The sequence below is a fragment of the Cydia splendana genome, chromosome 7, assembly GCF_910591565.1.
Source record: "Cydia splendana chromosome 7, ilCydSple1.2, whole genome shotgun sequence".
Classification (NCBI taxonomy): domain Eukaryota; kingdom Metazoa; phylum Arthropoda; class Insecta; order Lepidoptera; family Tortricidae; genus Cydia; species Cydia splendana.
Genome location: NC_085966.1, coordinates 21,035,467 through 21,051,593, shown reverse-complemented (window position 1 = coordinate 21,051,593; position 16,127 = coordinate 21,035,467). Strand labels below are relative to the sequence as shown.

At 39.0% G+C, this 16,127-nt stretch overlaps 2 protein-coding genes across 2 annotated transcripts; one reads left to right on the top strand and one right to left on the bottom strand.

Moving 5' to 3' along the window:
- Positions 1 to 1,294: 1,294 nt before the first annotated feature.
- On the bottom strand, positions 1,295 to 3,063 carry LOC134792379 (uncharacterized). Its single transcript, XM_063763666.1, has one exon. The coding sequence runs from the start codon at positions 2,779 to 2,781 to the stop codon at positions 1,369 to 1,371; it is 1,413 nt and encodes a 470-aa protein (XP_063619736.1). The 5' UTR covers positions 2,782 to 3,063; the 3' UTR covers positions 1,295 to 1,368.
- A 1,945-nt stretch (positions 3,064 to 5,008) lies between these two features.
- LOC134792372 (TBC1 domain family member 5) lies at positions 5,009 to 13,190 on the top strand. The gene is made up of 13 exons (XM_063763654.1): positions 5,009 to 5,174; positions 5,249 to 5,307; positions 5,748 to 5,882; positions 6,348 to 6,447; positions 8,359 to 8,475; positions 8,829 to 8,956; positions 10,147 to 10,197; positions 10,631 to 10,733; positions 11,061 to 11,179; positions 11,342 to 11,484; positions 11,664 to 11,814; positions 12,395 to 12,614; positions 12,774 to 13,190. Exons 1-13 carry the CDS (start codon positions 5,169 to 5,171, stop codon positions 13,014 to 13,016), a joined length of 1,575 nt encoding a protein of 524 aa, XP_063619724.1. The 5' UTR covers positions 5,009 to 5,168; the 3' UTR covers positions 13,017 to 13,190.
- The last annotated feature ends 2,937 nt before the right edge of the window (positions 13,191 to 16,127 follow it).

Here is a 16,127-nt window from a genome sequence, read left to right as displayed (position 1 = left end):
TTAAGAATTTAGAATCATTTCATTATACTTACGTCATGCCGTCGCAAGGTGGATATTATTTTTGCTAGACCTTGTATAGATTCGGTTTTATATCAAAATTATAAGATTTTACTCATAAATATATCTCATTTACACTAGGTATATTTGCCCGCCATCTTGTTGAGAGATCCACTGACGTGAAGTTAGTAGTGTGAGGAAAGCAGTCGCAGGCAGGACGGCTAAGATTATAAAATGCAATAAACTTTTCGAATGCCTAATGTAGTTTATTTTTCTTACCTTATATTGCATGGACAGTTTCACCTCTAATAAAGTTTTCTCTCCATTTCCTCCCTTTCACCTTGACATCGCTCGGCTCTTCACGATTAAACTTTATGCTGATCAACAAGAACGAAGAAAGAGTATCCAGGTGTTTACCTTTCCCACCATATTGTTAACCATACCGCTGTAACGGGTTACTTCTTTGACTCATGTCATATATTAAGTATTAAGCATTGCCTGCTAAAGCTGTGACCAACTAGGTCCCTATTGATATTAATCTGAGTGAAATCAACAACTTATTAAAATTAGCCAAATTGTTTTCAAAATATATATTCTCCCAATGACTCACCTGGATGATACCACCTATCCCTTCCCTCCCTGGATAACCTTGATAATTCTATTCTAGCGGATATATTTTTTGTGCAGCTGTTCAGCTGTTCCCATCGTATACCTAGCTGTGACTCAGATATGGCTCATATTAGTGTCTTGGGTCACTAGGGAACAAGATTTTCATGAATTTGCCAAACCATAAATCCCTCTATCTAGCATGATCACCTGGCTGCTTGGCATTTTAGTAGACAATTTTGCTGTGCCTTCACAACTAGAATATTCAGGTCTTTTCATCATAATCCTGCTTGCCTCATATAGGGCTCATATTAGTATCACTATTGCATTGCTTGCTAAGCTGTGGCAAGCACCAGGGATAGGATCCAACAGACTTTCACCCAGGTATCACATATTTTGATGATACCTTTATCCAGCACAATCCCATCAACCTTGAGGATCTCTCTCCTAAGAGAATTCATCAAATATAAATTAATATTTTTGTGCTACATGTGTCACGCCTGGCTATGCAGTATTATTAAGGTTCCGTCACACAGGCGCGTTTTCCGGGCGGGGCGTGAGCGCGGCGTGAGCGTTTTATATGTAAAAGCGGCGCGCCCTGCTCACGCGCCGCCCGCAAAACGCGCCTGTGTTACGAAGCCTTTAATGAATAAATAAAATTTATAGCTGTTCTGAAATGAAAATAGCCACAGTTCATTATTTGATTTAATTATGAAGAAATAAATAATAGCAATTATACCTACTATGGATAAACGATTACATGAGTCAATCGATGGAAATTGTCTGTATGTTGTTGAGTGTGTGCGCGATGAGAATGACAGGATGCGGATGTGGGTGCGTTGGGCTCAAGACTGCTGGCAGAGTGAGCGGCAACGGGCGCTGGCGAGCGCCGCACGGCGCCGCGGGCAGGACCAGGGGCGCCGCAGTCGCCGCCGTGCGCCGCAACACTGCCCCGCCACGAACCACGCACGCCACGCCCGCGCGCGGATCAACATTCTCATTCACCGGCGACTCATCGTCCGAACACAAATCAATAACTTCACACTCATCACGCTTCAGCGGATCTGTAGGCTGATCATCTCCGTCCACAAACACTATATCCTTGTCCTCAGTTTGGGACTTTTTGCTCTCTGCCTCCTTCCGGAGATTGTCAATGTACTCGTTCATGCTCTCGAGTGACATCCTGTCAACATTTACGCTGATTGGCTTACATTTTAATAGCAGTAGCTGTCCTTTCAGATCTAGTACATCCTTGTTTCGCTGGTAGGGAAAAACGTGCCGCCTCTGCCAATAGTCTATTGGCCGTCTGTACCTGATTGGAAACTGTTGGTTTTTGCTCTTTAGAGCTGACGGCTTGTTGTTCAATGGTGTAGATGTGCAGCAGTATCGTTCAATTCTTTCTCGTGAGTAGCTTTTGTCTAGGTTCACATTCGTTTTCGCATTTTTCAAGTAGGCTAACGAGGAAAATGGGTACGGAGGTCCCCGATCAATGTTTGCGGCTGATCTGGCATTTCTTTGACGGCTGTCCCCATCCACATCTCTGGATGTAGTTTCTACTTTCTCACCCTGCGGTTTGAGTTTTAGAGCGGAAAGAAATTCCGGTAGCCTTCCGATGGGTTCAGAACTAGTCGGCACCTCCTCATTGTTGCAGAGTCTCTCATGGGCTCTTAATATCTCAACATTGTCAAAATGACTGTCACAATTATCACAGAGATAGATATCGGATTTGACCTGAGGCTCGGCAGAGTCAAGGTTCTTCGGGCGGTCGTAGAACATGTTCTCGTTGCGGAAGGTGACGAGCAGGCGGCCGTTGGGCCGGTAGTACAGCGACGTGGTGCGGTCACGGTTGTCCACGTAGCGCAGGCGGCGGCGCGGGTAGCGCGCCAGCTGCGCGGAGAACACCAGCAGGAACGCACTCTTGTGGTAGTCGTAGCATCGTTTCACCAGATTCTTCAGCCTGCCCTCCCAGTCGTCAGGCACGACGGCCGGCCGCACGAACGGGTGCGAGAACGCGACGTCCGCAGGCCACCACGGCGGCTGGCGGATATCCTTCGCCGTGTCCCGACCCCACGAACACGCCACCATGAATGTGATGAACCGCTCCAGCTCCTCCGCCGTCACCGTCGACAGCCCCGTCGGGTTGCCTTTGGCGAACAACAGCGGCAGGTTCGCGATCATGGCTCGCGATGTCGCAGACGGTCATCGAAGTTCCGATGGCGCTTGCGATGTCGCTCGGCACGGACCCATCGTAACGGTTAATTCGCCCCTATCCAGCTCAGAGACTGAGATCGATAGCAGAACGGGCATCACATTAGAAACATATCACTGAAGACTAAAATAAAAGGAACAGATTGATATCTCGGCGGCATATATCACAAAATTCCGTAAAGCGCGTTCGTTAACTAAATACGTATAGAGAGAAAGAGATCCATAGCCATCCATAGATCTTTGTTACGTAGGTTTGGAAGCCGTGCGAACAAAACGCCTAACAAAATAATATAATAGCTCGATCATAACATAAGTAGCAATTGCTTTTATAAATAATTTAAAAAATATAATTCATGAATTAATATCTTTTTTTTTTAATTCTTGCCATTTTCCTTTACAAATGATGCCATTTTCGGATGTAGTTAAATAAGAGAAACATTTCTGCGTTTTGTTATGTCTTTGTGATGCAACTAGTGTTGGCCATCTTTGGGCGGAGACGCCAAGACAACTTTGTGCAGAATTATAGGACGCTGTTTTTTTTATCCTTTTTTTATTCTGCGAAAATATTGTCATAGCCGTATGGATTTTTACAAGTACTTTTTGCAAATACAAATGGAATTATTGAAAACTATTGCCAATTTCTCGTTTTATTTTTTATCTTCTCGCCATTATTTTCCTTATAATTATATCGTTGCAATTACTGATATCCTAAAGACAAATTTGACATCGGCCGTACCCGTGGCTGACCATATTTATGAAAACTTTTGATTTGTATGAAACAAATCATCATTTTCGCCATTTTTATAATTATTTGACTAGGTTAAATAGTCCCTATATATGGTTTGCGTTCGTATAAAAAGTCCAACGATTAAAAAAATAATGAATAATAAAGCTTACCTAGTTATTAAAATATTTTGATAAAATTTAGTCTTTTACCTTTTTCATCAGCAAAAATCGATCTTTTTATCGATACATTTATGAACTTTACTTAGACTGCACTATGATTTTCTTCTCTTTATTTTGGATGAAGAAAAAAAACACCAATGTACGTACACGTAATAAGATACATTTTATAATTTATAAATCTCATAGGTAATTATGTTATAGGCTCCAGTCACCTTGTATAAAGTTGCATATTGCACGTGATTTTTTATACTTTTTACTGTTAGATTGAAGGTGGTCGGGTAGGCTACCGCAATTATCTTATTTTTTATTTATGTATTATGTTATTCCCACCTAGATCTCTTCTATCTCTTGCAGTATTTTAGGAAGCAATTGAGATAGACGAATTGCGAATTTAGATGTTCGTAGCTCTTGTGATTATCATGCCAGCATAGGGTTGCCATACGTCCGGATTTGTCCGGACATGTCCGGATTTTTGACCCTTTGTCCGGATTGCGGCCGGACTTGGCATGTGTCCGGATTTTTAGGAATGACCTTATAAAAATAAAATGCACGCCCGGGGAGGGGGCTACGGGATCGGGCGAAGGGAAAGGGAAAAGTAGATCCACGATACAGTACACCGCAGAGAGCAGGGGGGCGATTTTTGAATTTCGATCGCTCGATTTCGTCACACGAAAATCGGTGGAAAACGGTGATGTGCTAATTTTTGAAATACGAGCGATAGAAATTTGGAATCGAGTGGTATTGACCACTCGTTTTCAATTCTATTAGTAGAATTTAAAGGCCTAGTAGTGGAGATATTATTAAACGAAATACACGAAATCGAGCGGTCGGAATTTAAAAATCGGCCCGCAGCGCGCCGCCGGGGCGTCGTTCAAGTTACGCCAAATCTCTGCTACAACAAATGTCCGGATTTTTAGGGTGATGTCCGGATTTTTATCAGGACTTTTAATTCTTCCATATGGCGACCCTATGCCAGCAAGACTAACTTATTTTCTTTTATGTCGGATGAATTTTATGGAACCCTGCAATATTAAAGTTTCTCGTTGATTTACAGAAAATTAAGCGTTACCTACTTAATTGTGTAAACTAATTTCTGGTTTATTGCCTGTTTGTATTCTCATATTATGTATTTTTTCCAAGTAATAATCTTGACGATTACCGTGGTATACAACAATCGATTATGCATATTTCGATAACTGAATCAGCATTGTTTATTATAATTAATAACATCACTAGTTGTAGTAGTTGCTGTCATCTCAACTTGTCATTCAAGCAAATGTCAAGCAAGAATTAAATGTACTGTACAAAAGAGAATCAAATCTTAATATTTTTAAAGATACGAATGGGATGCTTGAGAAATTTAGTTATTTAACATCCTTGCCTCACACTTTTAGCTAAGTTTACTTACCAATTATTTTCATGGATGTGAAAATGTTTTAAATACCGGACGAATGATGGTAAGGTCGAAACACTGATAATTACAGTATTTATTGTTATTATTTATGCTAATGTGATATTTGTTTTGCTTTAGGATCACAAAAATGGTGACGGTTCACAGTCGCCGAGCAACAATACGGTGTCGGATTATGAGTAAGTTATATCTCAGATTTGTTATCAGCTGTTTTTCTTTGTTTAATACATAACTGGACGCTGACCTGTACATCAGGGGTTCTCAAACTTTTTTGGTGAGTGACCATTTTAGGATATTTATTTTTCGAACTTTTAAATTAATCTAGCTGTGTTATTGAATTATAGGACATGTCTATGTGAAGACTGTCTAGGGTTGTTTCATTAGAGGATTTTTTAGACCCTCGAGGCCCATGAAGGTGAGAATTTAAATTTCAGTAAATTTCATAGAAAATTTAGGAAAGTTTAATTTTGGAATGAGAAAATTTTGATCACATCCGAAATTTTTCAATGAGGAAATTTTGCATTTTGGATACTTTCCGATGGCACGTCATCACCTGAAGGCATTGTCTACCACTGAACTCGTAAATAGTATAAATTTAAAATTGTATATCTTGTTACAGTCTGCAATTGCCAGCATGGAGCTTAGAGTGCCTGAAGGCGGCGGCCGTTCAACATAGGCTTCAGCGACCAAGGAGCCTGGCGTGGGCCATATTGCTGAATGCCCTGCCACCGCCAAATGCAGATATTGCTGGCAGGTATACATATAGCTGTTTATTTCATATTTCACAGAAAAAAGCATATTAAATTTTTAATGTATTGTTTTTTTTTTCTTCTCAGGCCTCCTCCATCTTATTTCATGCTTCCCTGTTTTTGCCTTAGTTTATGGTTTATGCAGTCAACCCACCGTCTTTCTAGTTTTCGAACTTTTCTCTGTTGGCCCTTTCCATTATGCAGTTATTTTAGTCCATCTTTTGTCAGTGTACCCTGTAACGTGAGATGTGGCCAGCCCCACTTAACCCCAATATAACCTTATCCCCAAGACAACTCAAGATAGGTTGTCCTGGCGCCGCCGTACAAGGAGGCTCAGTCCCAGATAGAACTGGGACTAAGGGAAGCAGCAAGAAAAAGACATGGCATAATACACACACACACAGACAACTTTTTTCTGCCCTATGTAAGTTGGAAAGTTGAATGAAAAACACTATTGTGTCTGGTTTCAGCCTGAAAACTCATAGGAACTTCTACAATGACATAAGGTCCAAGCTGTCGATGGACCCTCGAAACGTCATCGGCGATGACCCTCTGTCGCAGAATGATGAGGTACGTCATTTTACTATCACAAGCTATGTTTGCTAATAATTTATCCTCAATAAGTAATACCCAAGGCAGTTTTGGCGCATTTGAATTTGGAACTTTCTTTTATTTCTATATGAGTTAAAAATTCGAATTTAATTTGTACTTGTACAAGTACACGGGGACTTACGAGGTTATGAAGTTTTATGCTTGGCAGTTATCAAGTCCCAGAACGAGCGAGGATGGGCCCTATCAACAGTAAGACCCGCATTTGGTTCACACAATACGGCTGTACTGTGTTTGGTTGACACAGATTTAGGTGCTCATGTGTCTAAAGTTAAAAATATAGACAAAACAAATGCCTACAATTTGAATACACCAAAACTACATTTGGGTTGGTTTCGAGCAATATAAATCCGGGTTGGGATTATATATTAGGTTCCAGTATCCTTAACGTCAAAACCGGATCCCTTTGTTTGATATAATTATTGAAAGTCATGTAATGACACGGAAGAAATAATAGTATGTACTAGGTACAGAAGACTCGCTCTCTAACAAAACACGTCTGTTACGATCAGGACAGATATGGCCGCTAGGTGGCGACAGCGCCACGCGCGGCTTATGGCTAGCCACCAAAATTGGTGTGGAACGGATGTACGTTTAGCTACCTGTAGCAAAGCGACGAAATCGCGGATTGAGCCACGCTTGGTAATGATTCAAATGATTGTCAGATTATCACTAGTCGTAATTCTGAAACCGTTAACTTTTCAGGATTCTCGTAAAGTTATCCTATAGATAGGTTAGGTTAGTTAGGTTGGTTAGTTCTGAAGTTACGCGTTTCTGGGAAAAACCAAATTATGACTAATAAAAATGCGGACAAACAATACATTATTATAGGGACATTCTTACACAAATTGACTAAGCCCCACGGTAAGCTCAAGAAGGCTTGTGTTGTGGGTACTCAGACAACGATATATATAATATATAAACACTTAAATACATAGAGAAAACAACCATGACTCGGGAACAAATATCTGTATCATCATACAAACTTTACGGCTTTATGACTTAAAACTTTACGGGAGACAATAGAGACCCCATCACAACAGCAGACAACTGGTTTTTTAATGTGTGTTTGTTTATTAAGCTGTTATCGAGACGAACCAGCCGGTTATGCATCATTAAGCCATCCTCGTTTAGATAAATTAAATGATTAATTAGTGTTAGATGTACTCCTCAATTTAGCTCTTGTGGTAATGAATAAACTCCAGGATAGTACTATCTTCTTTTTATTAACTTAATAACTAGATACAAGTAACGTTTAGGTTTTTGGGAAATCTATACAAATATGTGTCGCCGCTTCGGCTGTAAGGTGCAGTCTCATGTAGGTACGCGGAACGGGGAGCCGTGACGTATGTGTGTGACGTCATGTGTCGTCAACCGGTCTTCGTACGAGTACTTATGTTGCGCCAACAATTAGGAAATGTAGATACGGCGGTATAAAATTATAAGTAACACATTAGGTACTTACCTATGTTATTATGTCAAACCTGAATAAACAATCTAATTGGAGGATCGAGTTTGACCGCATAGAAATGATTGTGCTGCTAGACTACTAGTTCTTGATTGGAAAAAGTGACAGTTGCCAAAAAAATAATGTCTCTTTCTTTCGGAAAGTCCGTTTAAAATGCTATTTGCGACTGAAAATGGTTCCCCTTGACTGGACTGATTTTTTACCTCGTAACTTCGTAAGTCCCCGTGTACTTGTAGGAGTACAAAATGGCGACCGCAGTCACCTGACACTCAAAATATAATAACTGGACAACAGGAAGAACTACTGTTAAATATACTCGTTTAGTTAAAATAATGTGCAATAATCATAATTTGCGCAAATTTAAATTAATAAATAAAACGCTACATATTTTATATTGGTTCCAGAGCGCATGGAACCAGCATTTTTGTGACAACGAACTGAAGGCGTTGATACTGCAAGACGTGGTCAGGACGTTTCCTGACGAGCTCTACTTTAGAGATAAAGACGTTCAGGACATGATGGTAAGTCCACAGGAGACCGAATTATAAAAAAACTTGTAATCCTATCGAAGCTAAACACGTTAAAAAAGATAAGGCCTGGCTAAAAAGTGTAACCAAATCATTTAGTTTATTTCCATCCACCTATCCAACAACTTAAAATGGTTAAGGTGACCTGTGTTCGCTTTTTTAGATCATAATACAGTTGACAAAAAATATTAATAGCAATCTCTAGTACCTTATCCGAAGTTTCAACTGGGTTGCATCAGCTGTGGTGCCTGTGGTCACCGATGACTGACGGCCCAGCAAAGCAAGGTCAAACGTCGGATAAGGTAAAAATAATGATTATGTGTACAAACGCGGTTCTTTCCATGCAGGTGCAAGTATTATTCTTTTGGGCGCGCTCTCACGCCTACGTGGGCTACCGTCAGGGCATGCACGAGGTGCTGGCCCCACTGTTGCTGGAACTGCATAGAGACAGGACACACGCACCCAGAAACCTTACGTATGTTTTACAAGCTTCTATTTCAAGTAAAGACAAGGTAAATTTGGTAATTCCTCAATTTAGGCGTATTCCAATAGGTTTGTGAATGTGAAAAAGGACTACAATCGGCTTTATCTTACTTTACACCTTTGACTCGAGAAGATACCGGCACAAAAATTCCGCAGAGCATTCAATAGGACTTAAATTTTATATAGTCATGAAAGACTGGTGATAATCTAAAATATTAATAATTTTTCATCACATATGTGATGTATGACCTAGTTTACTAAAATTGCATTGCAACTTATCCTTTGGCTTTGACATCATGACGTGGGTAAAAAAGACGACTTTAGTAATAAATGCAATTAGTGCTACTGTATAGGAAATACATTGTAACGTGTCAGGTTCCGTACGTGACCGCAATGCGAAGTGTATTGGATAGTGGCTCTTCACCACAAATCACGTATTTTGTTTACTGCGGCTGAAACGTTTGATGAAGGTTATCGTTTTTCTGCACATCAGCTAGCGTCACTGCGAGTAATTTCAAGTCTGGATACCAATAAGGCATAAGGCGTGTTAAAGAGCTGTTTGTAAAAAAAGTTAATAATGATGCGGACAAAAGTAACAAACATTGTAAACATCACGCCTAGGTCTAATATCATAACCATAGCCTCGTTCGTGCTCCCAATTAAATAAAAATAAATAAATATTGTAGGACAATTTTACACAGATCGACCTGGTCCCACGGTAAGCTCAATAAGGCTTGTGTTGTGGGTACTAGACGACGATATATATAAATACTTATGTACATAGAAAACATCCATAACTCAGGAACAAATATTTGTGATAATGATAAACACACAAATAAATGCCCTTGCCAGGATTCGAACCCGGGACCTCCTGCTTCGTAGGCAGGCAGGGTCACTACCGACTAAGCTAGGAGGCCGTCAATTATACCAATAAACTTTTTTGTAACCGGTAACCGTTCAAACATGTCTTTTAAACGTCACAAGAAGAACAACAGCCGAATGTACTACATAAAGTACTTAATATTAATCTCCGATTTTATCGGCATCTTTTAAATAAAACGTGACATTAAAAATTAATCTTACAATTACAAATGTAGTATTATAACCACAGCTATTTAACCAATGCAGTTGTAACTCTTGCAATAAGTATAGTATATAGTAATGGTGTATTTTTATTTTCAGTAATACATTAAGATACATCCTGGAAGAAGAATATTTGGAACATGACAGCTAGTAAGTTCAAAATAGATCCTATCTTATTATATTAAGATCAGGTACTAACATTGCAAAAATACTACTGTGTCGAAAATAAAATACCTACATGGGAGAAACAATCATTTCGAAGTGTAATAATATGTAATCGAACGGGTTAACTATATGTGTTCATAAAGAAGAATTCCGCTGAAGTTTTAACGCCTTTTTTAATATAAACTACATGGTGAGAGACATACTCACGCCTGAACCGGGCTTGAATATTTCTACCTAATTTTACGAAAACTAGACAATTTCTAGTAGAAATATCAGATACGATTTACGACTTGATGGTTTTTACTCATTTTATTCCGATCCATTGACAGATCAAATGAAGCCTTGCGTCGTGTTATTAAATCTCGAATAATTTTCTACAAAATTCCGTTAGCTTAAAAGCTAAAAAATAATTTCCCAGCATGATGTTCAGCGCGGTGATGAAAGGTCTGGAGAAGTTCTACACGACGGGCGACGTGGTGCCTTCGTCCTGCGGTCGTCTGCCTGTCTCTAAAGTCATCCATGTGAGTTTTAATCGTTACTTGTTCACAATTCAATATTTCCAACTATTTCTGTTTTTTTATGACGTGATAACCTGGGCATGAATAAAATTACTTTTGTAATATAATAAGGCTTTGCGGGCTTCTTGGACGCCATTGTAGAGGCTTTGTGACCCACAAATTTTGAAAAACACTGGCTTAAGTTCCTGTGTACTTCTACAAGTACAAATTAAATACCCATTATCGCTGGCAGTTTTCACACTAAGGATGACTGCTGAACGTACTACACTGTCCTTGCTGTGTTCTTCTATCATCTTTCGTTTATATATCTCATCCTATTTTAAATTTCAGAACCCGAACGAAGTAGTAAGATACCTGGACAAGGTGCGAGAAGAATGTTTAACGCCGCTAGACAACGAACTAGCCACGCATTTAGTTCAATGTAATATTTCTATGGAGCTGTTTGGAATGTAAGTTAATTTCTCTTATTTAGTTGTTTTTATAGGTATTGTCATAACCATACCATGTCAAAAAATTTAACATAACTTTTTTTGTGATTCCTCAATTGGGGGAATGATAGTGGTTACTGAGGCATTAGATATAGTTACGTAAAAATTGAATATTTTTTGTAGTCGATGGCTACGGCTGCTCTTCGGGCGCGAGTTCCCGCGCGCGGAGCTGCCGCAGCTGTGGGGCTTCCTGTTCGCGGACGGGCCCATGCTGCCCAACGTACACTACGTCGTCGTCGCCATTCTGATAGCTATGAAGGCCACGCGTAAGTATATCAAAAACAAAATATAAAATCATTCACTGTCTGTAAGTGGAGTATGTGTAGGTACAAACGCAAGAGTTGGAAGGGACGGAAAAGCTTGTCTTACCTGATAGACGGTTTTCTCCTTGACTTTAATTCATTGTTTATTTTTTAAATGTAAACGATTTCATTTGATTTGTCAGTAATGGACGCGGATTCAGGCGTGGTCCTATCCGCTTTGATGCGGCCGCCGCGGTTGTCAGCGTCTTACGCTTGCGCGCTCGCTCTGCACTTGCGGAGTCCGTTGCAGCACCCACGCCCACAGCCGCCGCCCGTTCAGGATAAAGACCAAGAGTGAGTCGTCCTTTACCACAGATTACAGACACCGCATTATGAAGCGTTTACAAAGAGCCCAAGCTCATCACACATACATGCAATTTTATTAGGAAATTGCTACGATTCAAGCAGCACAACTGAATAGTATTCTACACTATTTCGTACTATAATAGCTTAGCATATTAAATTTATATGGGATCGTTATTGTGTCGTGAGTTTGATTATTTGTACTCCGTCTAGTAGTTAAAGTCGTCTGTGCCCTTAATTTAATAGATCTGGTTTTGATATCTTAGATACAAAAATGACAGTCTGATTGCTCCAAATATCCAATTTGTCCATTTTAATATAAAAATGTTATGTAAGGAGGGTGATTATGATAGTATTTGGAATATAAAATTTGCGCTTATCGACTTATAAAAACGAGGAAGTTCTATTTTTTTAATTCTTGACCATTGCAAATTTGTTTCACGTGTCGTGTTGTCCGATTTCGGTAAATAGTTATGTTTTTGTTCAAAAAAGTTTCCTATAAAGTACCGTACACCTGATTTGAATTATGAAAACCCCTGTAACCCCACTACATATACTAAATCCCAAAAAGTATGTCCACGTACTCCAGCGAGTGGGCGCTCGAGCAGCAGGGCTACGCCACGGGCTCGGACTCGGGGTCGTCGGGCGTGGCGGAGGGCGCCGACGTGGCGCGCTCGCTCGCCGCGCTCGGGCTGCTGCGCGCGCAGCTCCCGCCCGCCGCCGCCGCGCTCGCCCGCGAGCTGCCCCACCCGTCGCCCAGGGTCGCGGCGCCGCTGCAGAGGATACTCAAGGTGGGTATTCTGTACAATCCCACATATAACTCGATCCCGAGATGTCGTGGCCGGATCATCGAATTTGATGGTTATAAAATACCATCGGAAACGCTTATATACAACAGTGCATATCGGCTGACATGATGAAGTACATTAAACTTTCGTATCTCTCTCCAGCTGGCGGCTCTCCTAGAATGCCGCAACCACGCCCTCATCGACGTAGAGACGGCCCTCGAGGCGGCCGAAGCGGGCGCCGAACAGATCGGACGTCGGAAAATAGTCCCCGTCGTAGTCAACCACAAACCGCAACCTAAACCCGCGGTTAAAGTCAAAGAAGTGCCGTTAAAACTGTTCCATAAGACGGAGTGTTTCAATAGCGACCTACCGTGCTTAGATCCGTTGAGACTTAGGACTGAATGATTAAGGGAGTTATAGGATAAGTGAGGTGACTAAGTGAAACTTTATTAAAGTGATAACAAGGCTGGTGTAAACATTTAAAGTAATGAATTTGGGGGAATAATAGCTTCAACAGTACTATTTCGACTTTAATAGACGTAATGATGAATAAATATGGGAGAGATGGTACAAATATTTTTTTTAATACAGAAAAATGTGATTAATAGTCACAATACAACTGTTAATTAAACTCATTAAGGATAATTACAGGATTTAAAAGATAAAAAGTGTTAAAGTTAAGAACAAACAAAAAGGATACTGACTGACTAAATAATAGTGATAACGCTGATCGAATGATGATTCGCAAATGAATATTTTGTGATACAAGATACAAGTGTGGAAAATGATCAATTCCAATGAAGTTGAACGTTGAACAATATAAATTGAAATAGATTTAGGATGTAACATAAAATGTAAGATTAGCTAAGGTAAAAAAGCAATAATAAACAGGAAGTCTTAAATATTATTCTAAGTTTAAGTTTGTGAGATTTCATGAATATGTCAGTGAAATAAATATGTTCATGGCCGTAACAGATGTAAAATATAATGTAAAAAAACCGGGCAAGTGCGAGTCGGACTCGCGCACGAAGGGTTCCGTACCATAATGCAAAAAACGGCAGAAAAAAAAACGGTCACCCATCCAAGTACTGACCCCGCCCGACATTGCTTAACTTCGGTCAAAAATCACGTTTGTTGTATGGGAGCCCCACATAAATCTTTATTTTATTCTGTTTTTAGTATTTGTTGTTATAGCGGCAACAGAAATACATCATCTGTGAAAATTTCAACTGTCTAGCGATCACGGTTCGTGAGATACAGCCTGGTGACAGACGGACGGACGGACGGACGGACGGACGGACGGACGGACAGCGGAGTCTTAGTAATAGGGTCCCGTTTTACCCGTTGGGTACGGAACCCTAAAAACAGTTAAAATTTAATTAAGGATGTGATAGTGATAAGTGCAAATTGAGTTTATATTTTATATTATTATAAGGATTACCAATCATTAGCAGATGTTTTCATACAGATTTTTCACCAAACTCCTAGTTAAGGTGTAAGTATTTTTCAAACAGCTGTAGTTCTGCCGAATGTACTACACGAAGTACATACCATGATTAGTGTTTTAGGGTGGTATTCCACCCTTAGTTAGTTTAGTAGTATCCATTTTTTTTAAAAAGGTGAAAAAACCAGATAACAAATATTTGTACTTGATGGAGTACATTTGGCACTCATCCTTACTGTAAAGTTTAAATCACGCCTGAACGAAGAGCATTAATTTTAACTTATAGTATAAATAAACAAAGATTCCCGATTATTTATGGAAGACATCGTGAATTCGTGACGATAATAATCATAACTATACTTCGTTTTTTTAGCATTAGAAATGCTATATAAATGTACGTATATACACGTAATTTGTATGACAATTATGATAAACGTTGTGTTCACATAGCTGAAATGTAAATGAAATATTAATATAGTTAGGAGAATTGTGTCAAATTTATTATGAAAGCTAAACTGCTGCAATAATTTGTAGCTTTTATAAATCTACTATCAAAAATCGTTATAGTTTATGTTTTTGAAGAAATTAAATATGCAATTATTATAAGATATGCCTTGTATGATTGTTCCTTTTCGCGAATTATTAAGATACCTAATATATGTTATTAACGTAATTAAAAATAAATTGAAAAACCATGTTACCTAAGCATTTATTTTTGAGTCTATATATTCAATGAAGTCACTGCCTGATATAGGCACAGAATAAGTAATAGTATTATTATAATATAGGCTTCGCACGGACGTACGAAATTCAAGATCTTCTCTTAGATTTTTCACATCTTATACAAATTAATCAAAATCTTTGCTTATTATTCGCTTGCAAAAATACAGTTTGTTGTAGGTACTTTGTACTATGGAAATATTCAGTTTTAAATTAAGTTGGATACATTAATGATATAATAATAAATGCATTTGGTTTAGGTAAAACACCCAAAAACGGAAGTCAGCGTCAATGGCTTTATAGGAAGAGTTGTCTCCATATCCTCATAAAACCCACGGTCCTACCTGTAGTACTAACTACTTCAATTGCAACTTTATTCCAATTTCAAATGGTTTAAATTACAACGATTTGAAATTGGAATAAAGTTGCAATTCTTTTGTTTCGTCTGATTTTAAAGCAAAAGAAATTAAACCAGCATTTTTTTTTATTGTTGTATTATCGTGCCGTTGATGCTGACTGTGGACTGTGCTGTGGGCATCTAGAAAATGTATTTTTACTTAATACCTAGGTATTTTATATTTGAAAAGAAACTAGTTTTACATTAAATGGCTGTTATGTATTTATATGTGCAAGTTTAATCATAAATTTAGATTTTTTTGTTGCAAAGGATCAAATAAGTAGGTATAAAAGGTGTAGATTATTTTGTATAATGATTATATTTAAGACCTTTTGATCATTAATTAAGGTAGAAAATCAAATGAATGAAAACTATTCTCGACCTTAGCTATTTAGATAAGTATCATGGTTGTCTCGCGGACTTTCCATCAGTGGCGGATTTGTAGTCTTTGCCGCCCTAGGCCTCACGCCCTGTAACCGCCCGTTTCTCATCACCCAAACCCATCATATTTACTAAATTTTGAGTTATTTCTTGTTATCATCAGCGAATTTTTTTGTCACAATCTGCCGCCCCTTATATCTTGCCGCCCTAGGCCCGGGCCTACATGGCCTTAAGGCAAATCCGCCACTGCTTTCCATATTGTATATTAGCAAATACATACATATATAAAAAAAGATTTCGCTTTATGTATACCTGTTGATCTATTTATAAAATAAATAGGTTTATGGAAATATTGAGAGACTGTTTTTATTTATAATTGGTTCATGAGAATCATGAGATATTTCTGACTGTATCCTTTGGACTTTTATCATGACATTGGTTAGACAATAATTCAGAAATCTGCCTATCTACCTATTGTCTGGCTATCAACTTCTACACTACAGCCAGTACAGACAGGCACTAAAATCTGAGGGTCTACCTCTTCCGCGAAAATTGAAAACAAACTTACGTTATC

Excerpts from the sequence above, each read along its gene's own strand:
- LOC134792379 (XM_063763666.1), bottom strand. The coding sequence starts at position 2,781 with ATGATCGCGAACCTGCCGCTGTTGTTCGCCAAAGGCAACCCGACGGGG.
- LOC134792372 (XM_063763654.1), top strand. Across the intron at positions 5,883-6,347 it reads AATGCAGATATTGCTGGCAG|CCTGAAAACTCATAGGAACT; the intron begins GTATACATATAG and ends GTCTGGTTTCAG. Across the intron at positions 10,734-11,060 it reads CTGTCTCTAAAGTCATCCAT|AACCCGAACGAAGTAGTAAG; the intron begins GTGAGTTTTAAT and ends TTTAAATTTCAG.